At 40.0% G+C, this 20,380-nt stretch overlaps 1 protein-coding gene across 3 annotated transcripts in view; it reads left to right on the top strand.

Moving 5' to 3' along the window:
• The window catches only part of STK32B (serine/threonine kinase 32B), a 178,603-nt gene extending 161,240 nt beyond the window's left edge, over positions 1-17,363 (top strand). For all 3 annotated transcript variants that reach the window (XM_074903755.1, XM_074903753.1, XM_074903754.1), the window contains exon 12: positions 16,114-17,363. In XM_074903755.1, coding sequence (XP_074759856.1) covers positions 16,114-16,252 — 139 coding nt within the window. In that variant the 3' untranslated portion in view covers positions 16,253-17,363. The remainder of the gene's footprint in view (positions 1-16,113) is intronic.
• The last annotated feature ends 3,017 nt before the right edge of the window (positions 17,364-20,380 follow it).

Raw genomic sequence — 20,380 nt, 5'->3', positions numbered from 1 at the left:
ACGTCTGCTTTTGGAGATTGCTGCTGCAATCTCACCTAATTAGGAAGATGATGTTCTGAACATAAACCTGGTTTGATTTTGGGCACTAGTAACTGTGCTTGGTCACACAAGTCCTTTCACTTCTGCCTTTGATTCCTGCTCATTATTACTGTCTTAGAATTACCAGTCCAAATGTCACTCCCAGTGAGACAAGCTGTCTGAAGATTTGAGCATAGCAGGTCCAAGCTGATAATTTTTATGTAGGCATTGAGGAGTATCTGGAATCTCATTTTCAAAGCCTACCAGGAAAAATGGTCAAAGTTTTCTCAAGCAAGTAACCATACCATTGTAGAGGCTACACGTTAGCAAATGGACATCCAACTTTGGGAATGAAAGTTTGTGTGTGGCTGCATATATCAGAGCATTCTCAGTGCCGAAACATGGTCCTGGAAGGATCAGGATAATGGATGCAGATCCTCAGCACCATAGGCCAGCAATTCATTTCCATTTACAGAAAACTAAACACAAATACACCTCATAAAAACTAATTACATGTCAATTCATAGGCAGCGAAATGAAAAATCTTCTTTTACACATCTCAGACTTTGGAGAAGAAACAAAACTGTATGATTCTGAGCACCATGTAAGATTATTTTTTCATAGGTTATACGGGACAAATTATATCTATGATAAATCAAGGCTGCATAAGAGTTCATGACTGTTCAGTGATCATAGGGAATTGCATTCATGATTTCTCTTCATCTCTCTTCATGTCCTGCACTAACATAATTTCTCAATTGTTAAGAGTCTCCATAAATTAAGTGTGAGTTATGAAGACTGAACTCATCCTGTTTTAGGAAAGCATTTTGGAATCAGTTGCTGGAGCAATGCAGCAACAAGCCAGTAATGATATAACATTATCATTGCTAGTCATTCTGATACTTTGTGTATCTCTGTTGAATTTATTCATAAATGCGTTTGAAAGGAAGGTGAATGGTGAGGTGACAAAGTCTACTTATCACATACTGATACCAGAGTAGTCAGAACTAAATCTAACTGCAAAGAACCACAGTAGATAGTGATAGTCAAGCTTCTGAGTTGCAGGGTAATAAGAAAATGGCACCTCAAATTCAGTACTGCTAAGGCAATGTTAGGAAAAAGATAATCTAAACTTTACCTTTAGGACAATAGACTCTAAATTAGCTTCAGTTATGAAGGAGGGAGATTTTGAAAAGACCATGGATAGCACAGTGCTTAGTGGACAACTAAAAGGTTTTAATAGGTTCAGAACTGCAAGGAAAACTACAGAGAAATGAACATCAGGATGTCATTGTGTATTTACAGAAATACGTTCATATACATACAGCTGAATCTTCCATTCCATGTACAGTTCTGCTTCCTTATCTCAAAAAAGTTACAGAGGACTTAGATTAGTTGCAAAAAAAAAAAAGAAAAACAGGATTGACCAGAGCTTTGGCATGGCTCACGTTGAAGGATTTCATAGACTTGAACTACTTTAAACTCAGAGAATAGGCAACTAAAAAGACAGATACTGACTACTAATATGTTATGAAACTTACTGAGAAGATGACCAAGCAATTCACTCTTTCTGGTAACTCAAGGTCTCAAAGTTATCAGACTGTAGGTTTAAAAGAAAACAAACCATGTTGGGGTTGTTTTGGTTTGGTTTGGTTTGGTTTTTTTGTGCAATGCAGCATGTTGCAGAGTGATGTTTTGGATGCTAAACATATAAAAAGATTCAGAAAAGGATTAATTAATGGGAGAAAATCCACCAGGATCCATATGATGTGAGACTTCCAATGCTCTCATTAGTTTGGGAAGTTTGGAAATATCAGAAGGGGAATGTGCCACAGCAGGCATTTGTCTCCATTCAGCTTGTTGTCTGACAGTGTCTACTAGTGTCTGAAATGGGCCACTATGAGAGATGGGAACCTCTGTTAGGTAGAGTGGCTGGTTATGGATTTTTATGCTTTCTCACTGCTTATAAGGTCTCCATCTTCATATAGAGTCTTCATAACAGTACAAGGGTTGCACAGTAAAATGTACATATATATGTGTATATGTATGCATATATTAAAATACATACATACATATCAATTTTGGAAATAGGGAAAGTAAAGCAAACTTAGGGCAGTAAGATATTTAGGTAAAATTCTCATTGTCCCTTGCTGTGTTTCAAGGGACATCAGGCACCAATCCCCTGGGAAGTCTTCAGAGTTGTGAAACCCAAATGGAGATCATTTTCCTGTGTCCCACCTGGGGCATAATACATACTCCTGTTGTGGGGGCACCGTAGTGACAAGCCTAGGAAGCTTGGTATTCAATACAGTGGCTACTGTGGATCCCTGTGTTAGGTGTCCATCTTCACCATAAATTGTGTAGGGAGGTGTGGTGATTAATTAATGGCTGAGAATTACACTATGTGATCATCAGTGAGCTACCGGCTAAATCTCCTTTGGGGATGTCCATCCTTCAGTGAATGAAAGAGCTGCACAGTTAATGACTTCTTGTGATTCCATGTTTTGGACTTTGGCATGAGAAATAGGTGGAGAGAGATAAGCCATCAGATAGACCAGTACAGGCTGTGGTTACTCCCTGGAAACTCACAGGCTCTGATTCCTGGAAGCCTGCTACTGTGAGGAGAAGGGTAGGGCTGAACCATCCTCCTCCCAGATGCATATTCCAGTCTCAGAATCTTTATGGCCAGATCCCTATAATCAGGCAGATCGAGACTAGCTTTTGTGGTGGGTTGACCCTGGCTGGACACCATGTGCCCACCAAATCTGCCCTACCACTCCCCTCCTCAGCTGGACAGGGGAGAGAAAATATAATGAAAGGCTTGTGGGTCCAGATAAGGACAGGGAGAGATACCTCACCAATTACTGTCATAGGCAAAACTGACTTGGAGAAATTAGTTTGATTTATTACCAATCAGATCAGAGTAGGATAATGAGAAATAAAACCAGATCTTGAAAACACCTTCCCCTCCCTGCATCCCTTCTTCCTGGACTTCACACCTGATTTTCTCTACTTCCTCCCCCTCAGAAGTGCAGGAGGATGGGGAGCAATGTTTGCAGTCAGTTCATCACACGTTGTTCCTGCCACTCCTTCCTCCTCATTGGAAGGACTCCTAACACTCTTCCACTGATCCAGTGTGGGTTCCCTCCCACAAGGCACAGCCCTCCACGAACTTGGCCAGTGTGTGTCCTTCCCACAGGCTGCAGCTCTTCATGAACTGCCCCAGCGTGGGTCCCTGCCATGGGCTGCAGCCCTTCAGGCACAGACTGCTCCAGTGTGGGTCCCCCTCGGGGTCACAAGTCCTGCCAGCAAACCTGCTCCAGCGTGGGCTCCTCTCTCCCCATGGGTCCTGCCGGGAGCTGCTCCAGCACAGGCTGCCCACGGGGTCACAGCCTCCTTTGGGCATCCACCTGCTGTGGCGTGGGGCCCTCCCCGGGCTGCAGGTGGAATCTGCTCCCCCGTTACCCCCCTGGGTGCAGGGCACAGCTGCCTCACCGTGGGCTGTGCCACGGGCTGCTGGGGAACCTGCTCCGGTGCCTGGAGCACCTCCTGCCCCTCCCGCTTCACTGGCCTGGCTGTCTGCAGAGTGGTTTCTCGCACATATTTTCACTCCTCTTTTCTGACTGCTGTTGGTGTTGCGCAGCAACATTTTTTTCCACTTCTTAAATACGTTATCCCAGAGGCGCTACCACTATTGCTGATGGGCTCGGCTTTGGCGGGTCTGTCTTGGAGCCATCTGGCCTTGGCTGTATTGGACATAGTGGAAGCTTCCAGCAGCTTCCCACAGAAGTCAACCCTGTAGCCCCCCCCCTACAAAAACCTTGCCACACAAACCCAATACAGCTTTTCACATACCTCAATTCTTAGATTATTGACTGCACATCTCTCATGGAGCTGCAGTTTCAATTAGAGATGCCACATCAAGGAAATGGGTGATGCTACACAAGTAGGTTGCCACAGCTAATGTTTTCCTCATTCACCTCTGAACCAGGATCGTATTCTCAGCACCAGAGAAAGAAGAAACGAGATGGGATTGAATGGCCACATCTCAGTGACAGCTGGCTGCCCTTTTGCCCAGTCCTGCTTTGCTGTGGCAGTCTGTCACACCAGTTCTCTATCACAGAGCTGCAGGCACATGCATCACCAGCACTGCAAAGGCAGCAGGCATTTCACAGGCAGCACATTATTATTTGTCTTTAAATTATCAGTCTGTTAGCAAAATTATGCTTGTTTCTGTGATCTGCTGTTTGGTAACAGGCCTCTTCACTTCCTCTATAAATTTTTCCTGCCCTGAGTTCCAGGGTCTCGGTCGGGATAGCAGTGGCTGAGAATATGTTTCCAGTAATGTAGATCTAACTCTAGATGCTGATGAAGAATTGTCCTTCCCCCGGTATATCTCATTTGGACTTGACCCAAAGGATCACTTACCTTGAAACTTTCACCAGAAGAATAAAGGAAGAGAATATTTTAAAGCAACTCCAGTGATCTATCCATCTGCTGATGGCTGAACAAAAGGGTGAGCCTGCATCCTTCAGGATACACACCAAAGGCAGAATAGGAAATGAATGTCTTTCTTGAGAATGAGTTTTGGCCCACACTGCTGAGTAATATCTTTATTCATCGGCAAGTGCCTGTAGGTTTTAAACCAGATTCTGGCTAACTAGAAAGAAAATTTTTTCCCTGTGGTCCCACAAAGACTAATAACCAATAAGTTACTGGGAAATTTCATAGCTGTTTTCCTGTTCCTTGTACATGTGGATCTACAGACATATCTAAACTGGAAAAACTAGTTCATTTTAAAATATAGGTTACCAAGACAAATATTGTTTAGGATGCACCTGGTCTTGGACTGATAATAACCCACTTCTAAAAGACACCTATTTTACTAGTCTGAACATGGTTTTAATGTTAGCATTAATCAGTTGTTTTAGTCTCATTTTCTTAAATGGTGCACATCATTCGATGTTTTCATTTATTTACTTAATCTCTTCAGTCTCATTTTGCTTTATCAATTCCCAGGGTAAACCTGAAACCTCACGACATTGCAGGTCAACATGCTACAGCATCCAGTATAATTTGTCACTTGACTTCCACATGCTAGTATTTCACATGTCACTCACACCGTATGTGCACCTGAACCAATTATGCTTGATTATAAATTGCTGGTTGATAGAAAATTATATTCACAGGCATTTACTGGGTGTAATTACTCAGCAGGAACTATCAACCTGAATCAATTACCCATGTTGTAAGCATATTTCCCCAAGGATTTTTGGAAAGGGTAGGAGTAAATATCATGAGTGTCAGTGGTACAAGAAGACATCCGTGCTACATGGAGATACTTCCTCCAAAATTTTACTTTTCACATTCAGCTGTAATTATAAAGCATAACTTCTAGTCTGTGTGTCAGTCATTTAAATTTAAATGGAGTTGAAACAGGGTTATTTGAATGATTACATGGTAATCTACTGAGTTATGAAAACATATATGTCAGAATGTATTAGGAAAACAGACCTGAGATGATGACTGTTTCTATTGAAGTAGTCAGTACCAGCAGTACACATTTGAGGTCAAAGACAGACTGAGTTAAATAGTGGTTAGACGCACAACAACTCCTACCCCAAAGGGTATAGGCAAGATTTTCAGAGGTATCTGAAATAAATGGGAATTGGATGACGAAGTATTTTTCAAGATACAGCCCAAGTCATGCAGAAAAGCCACTGCTGGCAGACCCGGAGTCTGAATATGCCACAGGCACATCTGCATGGATGAGCAGGCAATTGCACCCCTGTGCTCCTTGGTGACTTCACTACCCAGCTCCTGGCAGTGTTTATCAGTGTGTGCTGTGTTCCAGGCTGATGGGACTATTCAATTTCTGCATGCATGAACAGTGTGGGTGTAAATTAGCTCTAATCCAGAAGTAAATTTGCTCTGCTAAGCAGTGCAATATGTGGTGAGTTTATACAGCTGCTAGACAGGAAAGGCCTTGAATCTGTGGTTCAGATGGGAAAGGTATGTTACAGATGTGAATTTTGGATGTTTTAGAGCTATACTTCCGCAGATAATACCATTGTTTTCAGTGAACTTGGTATCAAATTATTGTCCTGACCTAGTGTCAATATTTTGATTTATGGTAAAAATGGAATCATATGCAAGAAATGTGAAGCCATAACTACAGAATGGATCGTTTATTCTGAACAGTCTCAGACTCAGGGAAATCCTCCTTCACATATGCTACTCAACGTAGGTAGCTCTGAGAGATGTCAAAGGCTGGTCTGTCAATCAGCCTGCTGGTTTACATGCCAAGTCCTGCTTGGTCTTTCTGGTTTGTTCTTGTTGGTCATGCTGACTTGATGGCTAGGAGAGCTTCTGATCTTTCTTTGACATGGTATGCCATTCTGCAACCATGGGCTGCACGCCTTGTTTCTAGTGCATCACCTTGCATTTAACAATATTTTTCTAGAGATGCAACAAGACTATATTCCTTTAAACTAATCAATTTAAAAATAATTTATTTAGTTTAAGCTCCTTTAGTAGTCAGTGAAGAGAGACTTGTATCACCCAAGGTTGTTCGGCAACACATATGTTAGATAACTTTGGAACTAATTAATCTATGTTAGTGCCTCTATTTATCCTGTAGAGAGAGCCTGAACTAATTTTTCAGTTGTGTACATTTAGCTGGCATAAAATCCAATCCACAGTTGCAGGCTCATTTCATTTCTTGAAAACTAAATGCCTAGCTGCCAGTCCAACAGGCACAGGTCATCTGTGGTTTGCTCTTGTGTCTGCCTGCTCTCTCTGAGGGCCACATAATTAAGGGCATCTCCTACAACTAAACACCTCTTGTCAGGCAACTGCATTTGAGCCATGTGTACCTAGCCATGGGGGCAGGAGGCCAAGAACAAGCAAGTTGTAAGTGTGAACAATATCAAGGAAGAGCTAAAGACTCATGACATTCACTCTTAGTGATTTGATGAGGTTTCTACTTGGACTCAGGTCTCTCAAAATACTTACCTTTTATTACAAAAACACACAGAAGCATTGTGTTTCATTTAAAGATGCTCTGCATGTGTTGGTTCTCTACACAGACTCTAGAATGAGGGGAAATTATCTGAGCTTAGAGACTCTAATTTTCAGTTTGGAGTTGTGTGACTCAGCACTGACGTTGCTGAGTGATGAGTGTTGATTCTGCTCCAGTTGGTCCTTAAGGCTGCTGGTCAGCCCCAAGCTTCCTCTAATGCAGAGCAATATTGCGCCTTCCTTGTTTACTTGAAAAATAATTAGCAAAATCATACACTTTTCAGTGTTTTCTGTTTTCCTGAGAGCACTACTGAGATCACTCTGAGAAAGCTAAAGAAAAGAAAATCCCACTGTTAACTCTGCCATGGTTACTTCTCCCCCATTAGGTGTAAAGAGGGTTTTTTTAATAAAAAAGAGCATTTTGAGATCACTTTAATTAGCTATATAAATAGTTAGTTTAATTAATCATATCTCCACAGTTGGAATTCTTCCGAATTCTTCCTCATTTTTGGGGTGTTTAACTCTCCTTCTTCCATTTCTACTCTTTTTTTTTTTGTTCTTATCCTGCATTTTCCACTATCATTGTTGTTTTCTGCCTATTTTTTAAAGGCAGATTATAGGCAATCTTCCATACTGCTCAGCTGTTAGTATGCTCCCTGGCATAATCTTTCCCAGGCCAAAATCACTCTCTGAAGGAATTCCCTTCATGTTTTAGAGGTTAGCATAGACCAAAAGCTGCCTAATAGGTAGCTGTAATACAACAACTGTGTTCTGAAGATTAGAGAGTTTAGCCATATGGATTCAAGACAGCCTGTGCCACTTTGTTTCCAGGCATCAATCCCTGCACCATTTTACCTTCTGGTGTGAATGTAACCGATGCCTAAAATACAGAAATGACATTCCCATGAAGCAGTCTATTTGCTGCCTGTCATGAGAACCCTCCCAGGTACTGCTGAGGAATGAGAAGTGGATGAATAGTTTGGCAGATGTTCAGGTTACCAGATAACTTAATCTTATGCAGGATTATTGTATCAACTAGTTCTGATATATGTTGCTATGAAGTCAGAGCACTTCTTTTGATATTGGGGAATTTTGCAGAGTTTGGCCAGAGACTTACCTCTCTGTTCACGTGTCCTAAACCATATGCCAACTCCTAACCCTGCACCCTGGCTTCCTTGGGAAGCAAACCTGAGCATGAAAGGGCAAGATGGGACCTGAAGCTCACACCAACAGGATGTGGAAAATCCAGGAGTATTGCATTTGTTCTTTTTTGTTAGCATGTTTCCTTAAGATTTACACTGAACAAAGTCTAGTGTTTTCTTTTTTATAGATTAAAATGTAAAATAAGCAAATTTCCTGAACTTCTATTCAACTCATTGGCTTATTCTTTGCTAACTTTTTGAAAAAGAAAGCAAATACAGGAATTTTCACTCATTTCTGATATATTTGGTGGCTATTTGGTTTTTAAAAGTAAGAATTCTCTTTCCAAATGTGCATATTCAGTTAAAAATAACCCAATCAGGATGCTTTGCTCACTTCTTTCTTCTTTTTTTATTTTACCTTTTTCACTAAAAAATGTGGTTGAATGAAAACCTGGCAGATGAGAACTAGTAAGCAGAATAATGGAGATATAAGAGAAAGAGTAACACTCATTTACAATTGTAAAATACTGCCAGCTTCTTCAATTTTCACAAAAATAGAACACAACAAAGAACCCATTTATAAGAGAAACCATTAAAAATGCAGACAAAAAATTATTAAGGGTCCATGTATCAAACTCCATTCTTATTCCCCACGGTGGCAGCGAGATGACAAGCCAAGCTGGTTATTGGCCCAGAAATCATGCTCAGTTATCAATATTTCTACTGTCTGCCTGCAATTGATGTTAAAATGATGGCAGAAAAATAATGGGGGAAGTTTTCAAAGCAGAGTATAAGATACACATGCATATAACACATTATTTTTGAAAGTATATGTGCACACTGCAGCACCTACATACTACTGCCAAAAAAGTGCCCTGATTTTGAAATATGTGCACGTTTAATGATGTGCATGAGCTCCTATCAAGCTTAAATAAGGGATTTTACAAAATATAAGGTTTTTCATGAGCTTGGGGAAGTGATTTTTTTTCTGGCTAAAGCATGAAAGATTGTGGGTGCCATGAACTTTTTTACTCAGTGTCAAACCAAGGGAACAGAGTCTTTTGGGGACTGATCCAGAAAATGAACTGGTATGACCAACATTGTTAGCTTTCACCTGTCTACCACCTACTTGTCACTGAACACTCATTATTTAGGTCGGAAAGGTAGACCAAAACATATGCCTTCTCATGATTGTTATACCAATATGTAAAGTTTAAGCTATGAAGCAGCTTTCTGTTTGTACTTTCTATCACACTCCAGGTTCCCAGTACCAAGGGCTGGACTTTGAGGTGACAGTGTGAGTCCTTCTGAGTCTTCACAGTCCAAATCCTTCTGTTCTTTCTCAGAACAAGTTGCTCTGCATAAAACCACTCCAAAATGTGAGGAACACAGGGATATACTCTGTACTTTTCCCACAAGGAGTAAATAAGCAAGTCTTATTGCTACAGTTAGACTCCAAAGTCCCATTAAGTCTTTCTTTTTACACCTTTTGGCTGGAAATAAAGGAGATGGGTGGGAACATAGTTTGTGGAGCCCTAGAGTGCCACAGATTTACCAAATTGTTTGGGTTGAGAGTTTCATCTTTGTGAAACAAAGCAAGGAATCCAGTTCTGATGAGGGATACAACCAGCCACTAACCATCACCATTTCTTTAGAAAGCAAATTATGGACCATTTGGTAAAACAGTGCTTAGTAATGATCAAGGCAGATTGGTTGTTATCAGGGACAGTTGTGGAGTGAGAAGAGTTAAAGCATCACAACCTTGAGGAAGCATTCTTGTTGACCACACCTGATTTGTTCACCCAGGCATTTCTTGCTTGTGTTTGTATACATGTTTTGTTGAATCATTACCACACTGAATAAGAACTAAAATTACAAACAAATAGTGGCAATAGCAGTGGGCACCAAACTGACACCTTGCCTCCCTCAGTACCAAGATATCTCACTCCAGCCTTCGCTGTCTACAACTAACTACTATCTTGGCGAGACCTGTAGGGTATCCCCAGTATCCCTGTGAGATATTGCTACAGTGAGGGTCCTCTTACTTTATGGAGACCACCTCTACATCATTATAGCACTCTGTGAAAAATATTTTCAATTGGCTGGAATTTTTCAAACTCCAGATTATCCAGCAACTTTAATTTTATGGCATAACTTCCACATTTCTATTTTCTAGGACCAAGATATAATAAAACAATGCCTGTGTCTGTCACTTTTTGGTTTCTTGTAACTCCTTTACAAAATTTCTTTGTTAGACCTTTTCTATTGAGAACAAAAAGTTCTTAGTGTTGTATTTTGACAGAATACTATCTTCCAAAGGGTCTGTATTTACCAGCTGATATTCTACAAATACAAGATTTGGACATAAGGATCTTTGCTGGTTTTCTGAAATCCCTCTTGTAACTTCCGTATCTGTGCTCCAGTAGACAAAACACAGTGACATACACAGAGATATGCAGCTGAAATAGATCCTTTCTGAGCACAGCCATTCTCCATGACAGATATGTTATTATCTTCTGATTTGGACATGTTCAGAATTAGCCTTCTAGAAGGCCATCTGGACAAGACATCAGCATGACTTCTGTGTAGCTGCTAAATCACAGAACTTGAGGTGGTTTTCTAACTATTTAGCAAGCTGTCTCCCAAGATCCATGAATTTGAAAAGCTAGAATAGATATGCCTTTTCTGTTCTGACCTCAGACCCTCTCCCCTGTGAAGAACAACCAGGATAAATGTTCCACAGATTTATCTACTCTTCGGGGCTTCTTTCAGGGGATGTAAAATTTTCCATTAACAGAACTTTTTTTCCTACAATAAAACTACAGTTTCTAAAGCTCATCCAGTTATGCTCACTCTTTCCCCAAACAAAAAGCAAAAGCGTATGTTTTCTCCAGCAGGGTCTGAAATATCTATAGGCCAGTGTAAAATGCTGAATCTAGAAATGGTAAAGCAAATCCACTGTCCACTCAGACTATTCTCTTTCCTCCATACCCAGGACACTGGGTTTGCAACACTGGCAAACTCACTTGCAAATTTTCTGTAATAAAAATTTTCCTATAGGACCTAATATGGGGGGGAGTCTCAGAGGAGTGGTACTTCTGCCTGGCTTGATCTCTCTTCTGTCTGTAGAAACTCTGTCCTCAGTGGATGCTGAGTGCATGCACATTGAAACATCCCTCATTTCTGAGGCTTCAGTTTCATACTGAGAGCCTGGTAAGACCCACTGATGAGTAAATCAGCTGCACAAAAGTGTTATCATGCACCAAGGTATCTGGCCAGAGCAAACAGACGAGTGATGGGCAGTGTAACATCCTCCATAAAGCTCTCAAGCACGGCAGCTACATTTTGTAAGCCTGATGCCACTGTTCTATATTGCTATAGGGTTTTTTTGGACCAACCATTTTCCCCTCTCCTTTGAATGCCCTTCCACTGACAAATACTTGATTCAAGAACCAGCACTGGAAATCACTACTGCAGGAACTCTACTATCTGAGTATCAAGATAATAAGAATCTTAAAAACCTTTCCATAGCTCACATGGACACCTTCTCTTTACCAGAAATACTGATGAAGCCCAAGACTTGACTGAAGGTTCCAGTTACTTTTCTTGATGCATTCCCGCAGTGCTTGGTACAGCCTTCTTCTTCCTCACTTCTGGACAGGAGGTTGTTCAATGCTCAGTGCTATGCACTATCAATAATGCATGGATCAAAGGTGAAAGGAAGGAAAACTCATCTTTTTGTTGGTTCAGCAGAACCACTCTTAATTCCCAGCATAACTGCCTCCAAGACTACTTATGTATTTGTAATAACTGTCATGGAAGAAATATAATAGAAACTGTTCAAACTCATTTTCATCCTCTTCCCTGCATTTTTTTTTTTTCATATGACTATCCACTAGAACCACTTTTTTCATTCACAGATGGCCATTTTACCATTTATTCTCAGTCAATAATATTCAGCACAGGAACAGCTACCTGGTTCATATCCACAACTAAGTCCCCATCAAGGCATTCATTCTCCCCGGGCCTTTATCAAGTTATCACAGCCTGTAGCTGCATCACCTTAAAGGCAAAATAAGTCGTTCACTGCAAAGCAGTTTCCTACAAATGATTTATTGCACTACTGCTGTTTTTAAACAGAATGGCCAAGACTGCATTTATTTGGCCATGATTACAGGAACCATGTCTAGGTACCCATGTTTTTGAAAAGCTGAAAACATCTGATGGAAAGTGCTCCACCTCTGGCACCAAGGAATCAAGAATTCATGAACAACAGATAAAATTCATTTCTGCAACTGCTCTACATTTTAACTGAAGAGACTGCTTGTGCTCACACAGCTGCTGTGGTGAGATTTGTTTAGGTCTTGACCTGAGCATATTTGCAGTTTGGAGATAGATTGAAATACAGACCAATTGACTTATTTTATTTTTGCTGAAATTGCAGTGGTTTAGGAGGAGGCCTTAGTCTCCTAGCAAATTTGAAATTTTGACAGTTATGTTGAATGTGCAACTTTTTATCCTTTTTCATTTAACTTATCTACCAAGTAGCCTAAAACCAAACTTTAAATATTCTTCTTCACCTAGTGAACAAAACTGAGCTATTAGCTCTTCCCTGGTGGTCCCCAAGTTTGCTGCTGGGTTTCATTAGATGTTTGTGATTTTTCACTTTGGCCTGCCATAGTTGTAGTAGAATTTTTTGCTTCAGTATTATATTTTCCATGCTAGCTTTTAGCCAGTCTGCTCTCTTTACTTTTGTATTTTTATATATTCAATAATGCATATATCCGTAATTACATATGCAGTATAATTACATCTTGCTTGATTATATATGCCACCTTCTTTTCTTAATCATCACAGACATCAGACTGTAATTCCCCATTTCATTCAGGCCTGTGAGGCACAGAGCAGTACTTAAGAGGCACAAAGCTCTCAGCTTCCATCATTCTCTGCAGCAGCTGCCTCAACATCTGATGTGCAACTGCAAGCAAAGTCCCACATTGCTTGGCACGTTCCTGCTCACTGCATCCTTTGCCTAATCAAGAGCTGCAAGTACAAGCCTATAATATGCTCTGTCACCAGTTTATCCAAAAAAATCTCCCATGGGCATGGGTTTGATAAGAACACAAGGTTTCAGTGGGTTTTTTGTTTCTATTTCTTAGCCACAACTTACCCAGATCAGATGACTAGAGCTTCAAACCATGTGAGATTTCTAGACAAATGTAATTTCCCCTCACCTTCACTACCCTACATTTTATCTATTTGTCAAGAGAGAAGTTGAGGCACAGAAAAGGGCTGTAATTTGTCCGAAGGGTGACAGAGGTAGAAACAAAATCAGCACCTCCTGATTCTTAGTCCAATTCCCCAGTCCCCAGGGCACACTGGTAAGTAGATGTTAGTATGCCCATAACCCCTTACACTGAAGTCTATAATATAATTTTTATCACTGAATAAAGTGATCAATAAATTATTAAATAGTTAAATAACAGTTAAATTTTTACTACATCATTAGGTTAATAACCTATTGCTTACTTTGATAATTTGTAAATATGGGTAGTGAACCTAGATACAGAAAATGTCTGAAAAGGGAATACAACAAAGCACTTCTAAAACAATTTATTTCTTTAGCACTTTCAAACCCCCATAACCTAATTATGCTTCAGTAATAGACCTAGGGAGTAGGGACAGGATAAAAGAAACTAATGGAAATAAATAATAGAATCCACCTCTGTAGAGAGTGGGAAGTTCGAGGCTGGTCAGTGGTATCATTTGAACTCAGCATGTGCTTCATTTCTCTCCTTTTTCTGCTGTCCTCCTTACATGCTGCCTTTGTGCCAGTTTGAGTGGTTTAAAAAAATCACCCAAAATCAGAGATTTCCTGCTGTATGCTGTTATTGAGAGACTTCTTATTTCCTCATTAATTTTAGCAGTACAGTAAATGCCTTCTTTTTCAGCATTTTATGAACCAAGTAAACATTAAACAAATTCAGGGAGAAAGCACTTGCATGTCTTAGACCAACACAATGATTCCTCAGATCTTCATACAGCCAAAATTCATCTCACTCCATTATTTAGCACTTTGCATATGTTTGCAAGCCACAGTCTGCAACATGAGTTTCCAAGCACTGTAGCCTTTTGATGCCTATAAATTCCTTAGTGTTGTAAGGGCTAGTAGCTCAGATTCTAAGGTGTTTCAAGACTTTGTCTCTTTCAGTTACTCTCCTGGTAGTCCCCTAGATCTTTTTTGAAGTCTTTATTTATTATTAAAAAAAAAAAAAAAAAAAAAAAGCCACCACATTTCCTGTCTTCCATTTCTTGGTGCCAAGACAGTTTCGACAGTAAGTTACATACACCATTCAGCTGTGCAGGAATTGTATACTTCAATTTTCTATGAGCCCTTGGGTGAAAATCCACTGTCCTGATGCTTTGTCAACATTCATTTGAATAACTGGTTCTAAAGCTGTTTGACTGATGATTTGACTGGAGATGATGGACAAATTTCTCACAAAGAAAGGAATGTCCCTAAGTTCATTTGCCATGAGCATTGGTGAAGATAATTCATTGTCTTTACAGCTAGGGATTCATATTTCTTGTGCTATCCTTTAATATCTCAGTCATCCTCTAGACTCATGGGTAACCATCATAGTTATAGTGCACTTGAAAAAGTTACCATTAGTGTAAATGCTTTTAGCAATTTCTTCCTCTAATCTTTCTTTTCTTCAGTCTGCCTTATCGCTTTTTGTTCAAAGTGCCTGTGCTTGTGCTCTTTTAAACTTAACCTATTTGGATGGTGTTTTCATTATTTTTACTTTAAATAGTCTCCTTTATTTCTCTGTTTAACTATGACAGAATTTTCATGTCCTTTCACATTCTCTTCCAAGTCTTCAGTATGGTGTGTCTACAGTCTGTATGCCACCTGGAAGTATTTTAGCCTTTGAAACAGACCCTTTACATTTCATTTTTGCATGCTTTTCCATTATTGAGTATTTTCTACATATTAAATATTACTTGCAAAGTTTTTTTGGAGTATATCATATAGACCACTCATAATCACTGTAAGAAAGAGCTTCTTCCATAGTGTCTCTTGGTGCCTTTTTTGGAAATACAACAGCTGTTTCTCATTTTGAGAAAAGACACAGTCAGAGAAAAATTCCTCCAGAAGAGCAGCTGTTCATGTTTTCAGAAAAATTGGTCTCTACCTCATAGCTTCCCAGTGAATCTTTACACCCTTCTTGAAAGTACTTACACCATGTCTGTTTGGAAGAAAACACTGAATATCACATGAATCACAGTAAAATCACAGAAGTTGATACCAGTGTTGAACAGAAATGCTGAGAAGCTCGATGATAAAATGATTGGTGGGGACTAATAGGGCTGTTGCTGCTGTCTAGAAATTATGTCAAAAGAAGATAACATTTTGTTGTTATTCCTTGAAACCACTAGGAGACTTTGGCAACATATGAAGTAATAATAGGAATACTACCGAATATACTTTCACCTCACATTTTTTTCTCTTGTACTGGTGGAGGTTAGTGGTAATTTTGTAGTACAGCAGAGGGAATTGTGTGCCATTGTGTAACCAGTCAACAACTCTCATCTGTCTTGAGCTACCTGCAGGTTTGCTCAAGTTACAATTTGAGCAGAGGTGCTAAAGGCAGAGAAAGCACTGTCCTCCGCTGGAGATTTATGATAGGCTTTAATGTGAGCAGGATTTGGCCAAGACCAAGACCCAACTGCACATATTCAGGAGGAAGCAATCATCAGTGTTTAGAAGAAATGACACCTATGAAGCTCAGGGAGTTAATAGAGATCAAATGGTGCAGGAATCTGTTTTATACACATGTACATGTGGCTATCCACAGGAAAGGCAATGGCTGTCATTCTGATACAGTTATCTGCACATGATAGCTATATCAATGTTTTTAACCTTTGGCAGATTAAGAAGACAGCATGATCAAAGTGAACAGACTTCCAGCATGGACAGCAGAGCATCCCTTCAGAGCCACGAGAAACTCCAAGATGGACGTAACAACAATTTGCTGGGACACGGCTGCACAAGAGGCTGCAGCAGCTAGTAAGCTACGGCCCTGCATACACTTCCACCCTGGCAGGGTGAGGAAAGGTCCTCTCCGCCCATGCTTTCATCTTTACCCCTCGGATCCCAGGACATCTGACTCCTCCAAAAGCAGGTTCCCCAGCCAAGGACAAAGCCACAGAGCACACTGGCTGAGACTTTCCACATACAACCCTACTCTTCTTTAAATTCTGCCACTGGAAAAATGACCATCAGCAACAAAATACAGTTTTATAAGTAAGCGAGACTTTACTTTTCAAAATCCTGGAAGAAAACTTGAAAAAATTCATTAGGCAGCCTCTCAAAGATTGCCATGTTTCTGGCTACTTGCAAGAGACAAAGTTATATTGGGGCCAGCTTTATCTTGAAGGCTTTACATTACTCCCTCTTGTCTCCATTAATTAAAATGGTCCAGTTTGGAATTCTGTGAAACTGCTAGACACAGCTGTTTCTGAGAACCTGCTGTTGAGTTTATAACAGATGTATATGATATAAATACATAAATGTAGTGTCAAATAGGCCAAACACTGAATAATTTCATTTAAATACTCGAAGCCCATTGGAAAAGTTGCAGCGTGAATGTATTCACATTGTTCTTTAACTTTATACATTCTGCTTTGTAGTAAAAGATGTGACCCTGGCCAAGTCAAAGTTTTGCTAGTGACTTTAGTGGATGCAGGATCAGACACATTAGTAGTGTACCATAACCATGACAAAGACATTTTATTCATAACAATGGCTGACTGAGCCAGAGTTGAAAAGCAGCTTAGTAAAGAGAGCTAGAAGCATTAAGAATTTGCTCAGATCCATAGTTAGATGTGATAAAATGTGAAGTTACATGTGTCTGTGTTTTCATGGATCTATTCTGGATGAGAACTATCTTGAATAGAAAGAAACATACTTTATGCAAAGTATGACATATTATCCAAAGCTGACATGAAAGCCTTTTTTGTTTTTTTAAATAGCACTCACAATTCTAAATATTTATGGTATTTTACAACTTGTACATCCACATTTTGATAATAAATGCATGCTTGTTCTGTCTTTTTGTGCTTTTATTTTTAAGGGTTACGATCTGTAGCAAATTTCATTTCAACTTTTAAACACAAATAAGTTAGGTCTTTGGAATTGAAAACCATTTTATTTGTAAATATTTTTATGGCATTGTTTCCATTTTATCTTTTACAAAACAAAGTTCTTTGTAATTGTATCTATTTTAAAATTTGGTTTCACATTATATGTAATTTTTGTCACAAATTTTTCACAAAATATAGATTTTTATCACTCCATGAAATGATATGGTTTTCCTATCAACAACAGAGCAGTTTACAAATGTGCTAAGGTAAAGATTTTACATTTGTCGTAAGCATGGTGTTGGTCTGTTTGCTTAATGTGGACATAGACAAAAATAATTATATGACCAAGCAAAGGAGCAGAGTTTCTCTGGTCATAAGACGACAGATTTCATTGCCCAGAATAAACTACTTCATGTCCATCCCTTTTTTTTTTTTGCTTAATATTGGTTTCACTTGGGAAGGACCAAAGTGGATAACATTTCACATAATTTCTGGAAATGCCTATTGTTCTGTTCCAATCAAGATGCGTTATGATCTTGATCTTCATCTTGGAAAGAAATGAAAGGTTTTATTCACTTCAGTAGTCCTACAGAAATTAATGGTACTACTCATAACTAAATTCTTGCAGGATCCATGATGTATAAGGTAATATAGATTAGAGCCATGGATTTTTTGGAAGCAGGGCCAGTAATTTATTAGGACTTTTCATGCAAAATTTTCCAGTTTGAAAAAGATTTGGGAAAAAAGGCAATTGCACATTTTCTTTTTTTCTATGATCACAGTTGTTTTGGGCAAGAAGAGTTATAGTGGGTGATCTCGTACAACATCAACCACATAGGATGCAACTATATTAGCACCTTAATTTAGCCTGAGAAGGCATTTCTGAAGTTAATGTCTCAACTGTACAGCCCTACTGCATTTTGGTTCATATTGTAGCACCCAAACCTGATGCTTTTTGGATGATACAAAACTAGAAGATGTGCTCCAAGAGAGCACTTACTGCCATCCGCCCAGGCTTGGGCCTGTAGACCACAGGTACAGGTGAGAGCAAATCTGAAATTAAACTACCCCAAATGTGTGTCATGTGGATGTCAGCTCTGCGTTGCCAACCGCTCTGCTTTGCTGCGCACCTCCTGTTAGGCTGCACTGCCTGATAATCCACACACAGTCACCAAGAAGCCTGGATTCATAGAATGAAAAGTTTATAGAATGAAAAGTTTATAGAATGAAAGATCCACAGCATTTAGAGTGTAACAAGTTCATCAACAATTGTATTAAAAATTGAGGGAGTTTCCTGCAGAAATAACTTAATTAGCAGCAGGATTCTATCAAATGTTTGCAGTCTGATCTGGCTGTCTGCTGAGTATTTTTGACAAAGCCATTTTTGAGAGAAGCCTGGTTGATCCATAGATTACATCTATTTAAATATGTTTGCACAGAGTGTTGTGCATGAACGCAAGTTCAGTCAGACACTTTAATTTCACATTTGTTGCCACACAATCATTTCTCAAACAACTCTACTGTTTGCAAAAAAAATAACCATCATGGCACCAATCAGCTTTATCGAGTGCATGGCAGTTCGACTGACTGCAAGCTGAATCTTATGCTGCATATAATTATCTTTGTCTATTTATTACACAGGTCAGAGAATTCCCTCAGCTATACTGCAGACACCCAGTATAGAATCACAGAATCACAGAATCATAGAAGAGTTTGGGTTGGAAGGGACATTTAAAGGCCATCTAGTTCACTCACCCTGCAATGAGCAGGGACATCTTCAACTAGATCAGGTTGCTCAGAGCCCTGTCCAACCTGATGTTGGATGTTTCCAGGGCTGGGGCATCTACCACCTCTCTGGACAACCTATACTCTTAGTTAATCCTTCTTCTTGATCAACATAGCTGTAAGAAACTGGCCTATCATGGGACACCCTAATAATGGTGCAGAAGGAGAGATGTCATTCTGTATAGTATGTGCTTTGTGAGGACAGAACAAGTACTACAAGAAAAGTCACACAGCCTGAGAATAAGCCTGAGAAGTGCTTGGTTGGGACTTGTCTATCTTTAGACATAAGGAAAATGTACATACCTGCAGCTGAGTTAGCAAGATGCAGACTCAAAAATAAAGAGGAAATAAAAAGGAAAAAGTTGCTTTTAGGATATGGTGCACTTGCTCTGTCCTGATTGTCTCTTTTAGCAGATGGTTCTCCCTGTAGCTCTGCCTCCATGGAGTATAATGTAAGTTTACACAGCTCAGATGTGGACATGCACATTGTGTGCTGTCATTTAGTCAGATAAATCTTGCTAGTGATGGCACAGACAATTTATGGAGATGCAGGCTAATCCTTATGAAAAAATGGGAATACTTCTGATCAACAGGAGTATCACAGAATCACAGAACTGTCTAGGTTGGAAAAGTCCTTGAAGATCATCCAGTCTAACCATTAACCTAACACTGACAGTTCCCAACTACACCAGATCCCTCAGCGTTATGTCGACCCGACTCTTAAACCCCTCCAGGGATGGGGACTCCACCACCTCCCTGGGCAGCCCATTCCAAGACCTAACAATCCGTTCTGTAAAGAAATGCTTCTTAATATCCAGTCTAAACCTTCCCTGGCGCAACTTGAGGCCATTCCCTCTTGTCCTATCGCTTGTTACTTGGTTAAAGAGACTCACCCCCAGCTCTCTGCACCCTCCTTTCAGGCAGCTGTAGAGGGCGATGAGGTCTCCCCTCAGCCTCCTCTTCTCCAGACTAAACACCCCCAGTTCCCTCAGCCGCTCCTCATACGACCTGTGCTCCAGACCCTGCACCAGCTCCGTTGCCCTTCTCTGGACACGCTCGAGTCATTCAATGTCCTTTTTGTAGTGAGGGGCCCAAAACTGAACACAGGAATCGAGGGGCGGCCTCACCAATGCCGAGTACAGGGGTCAGATCCCTTCCCTGTCCCTGCTGGCCACGCTAGTGCTGACACAAGCCAGGAGTGATAGTTGTTTAAACCATTTTTATTCTTACGTGTGAAAGTGGTATTAGAGGGCCAAGAAATTACACAA

This window comes from Athene noctua, chromosome 4 (genome assembly GCF_965140245.1).
Source record: "Athene noctua chromosome 4, bAthNoc1.hap1.1, whole genome shotgun sequence".
NCBI classification, from domain to species: Eukaryota; Metazoa; Chordata; class Aves; order Strigiformes; family Strigidae; genus Athene; species Athene noctua.
The sequence above is the reverse complement of the archived record's forward strand: the minus strand, read 5'-3'. Positions and strand labels throughout refer to the sequence as shown.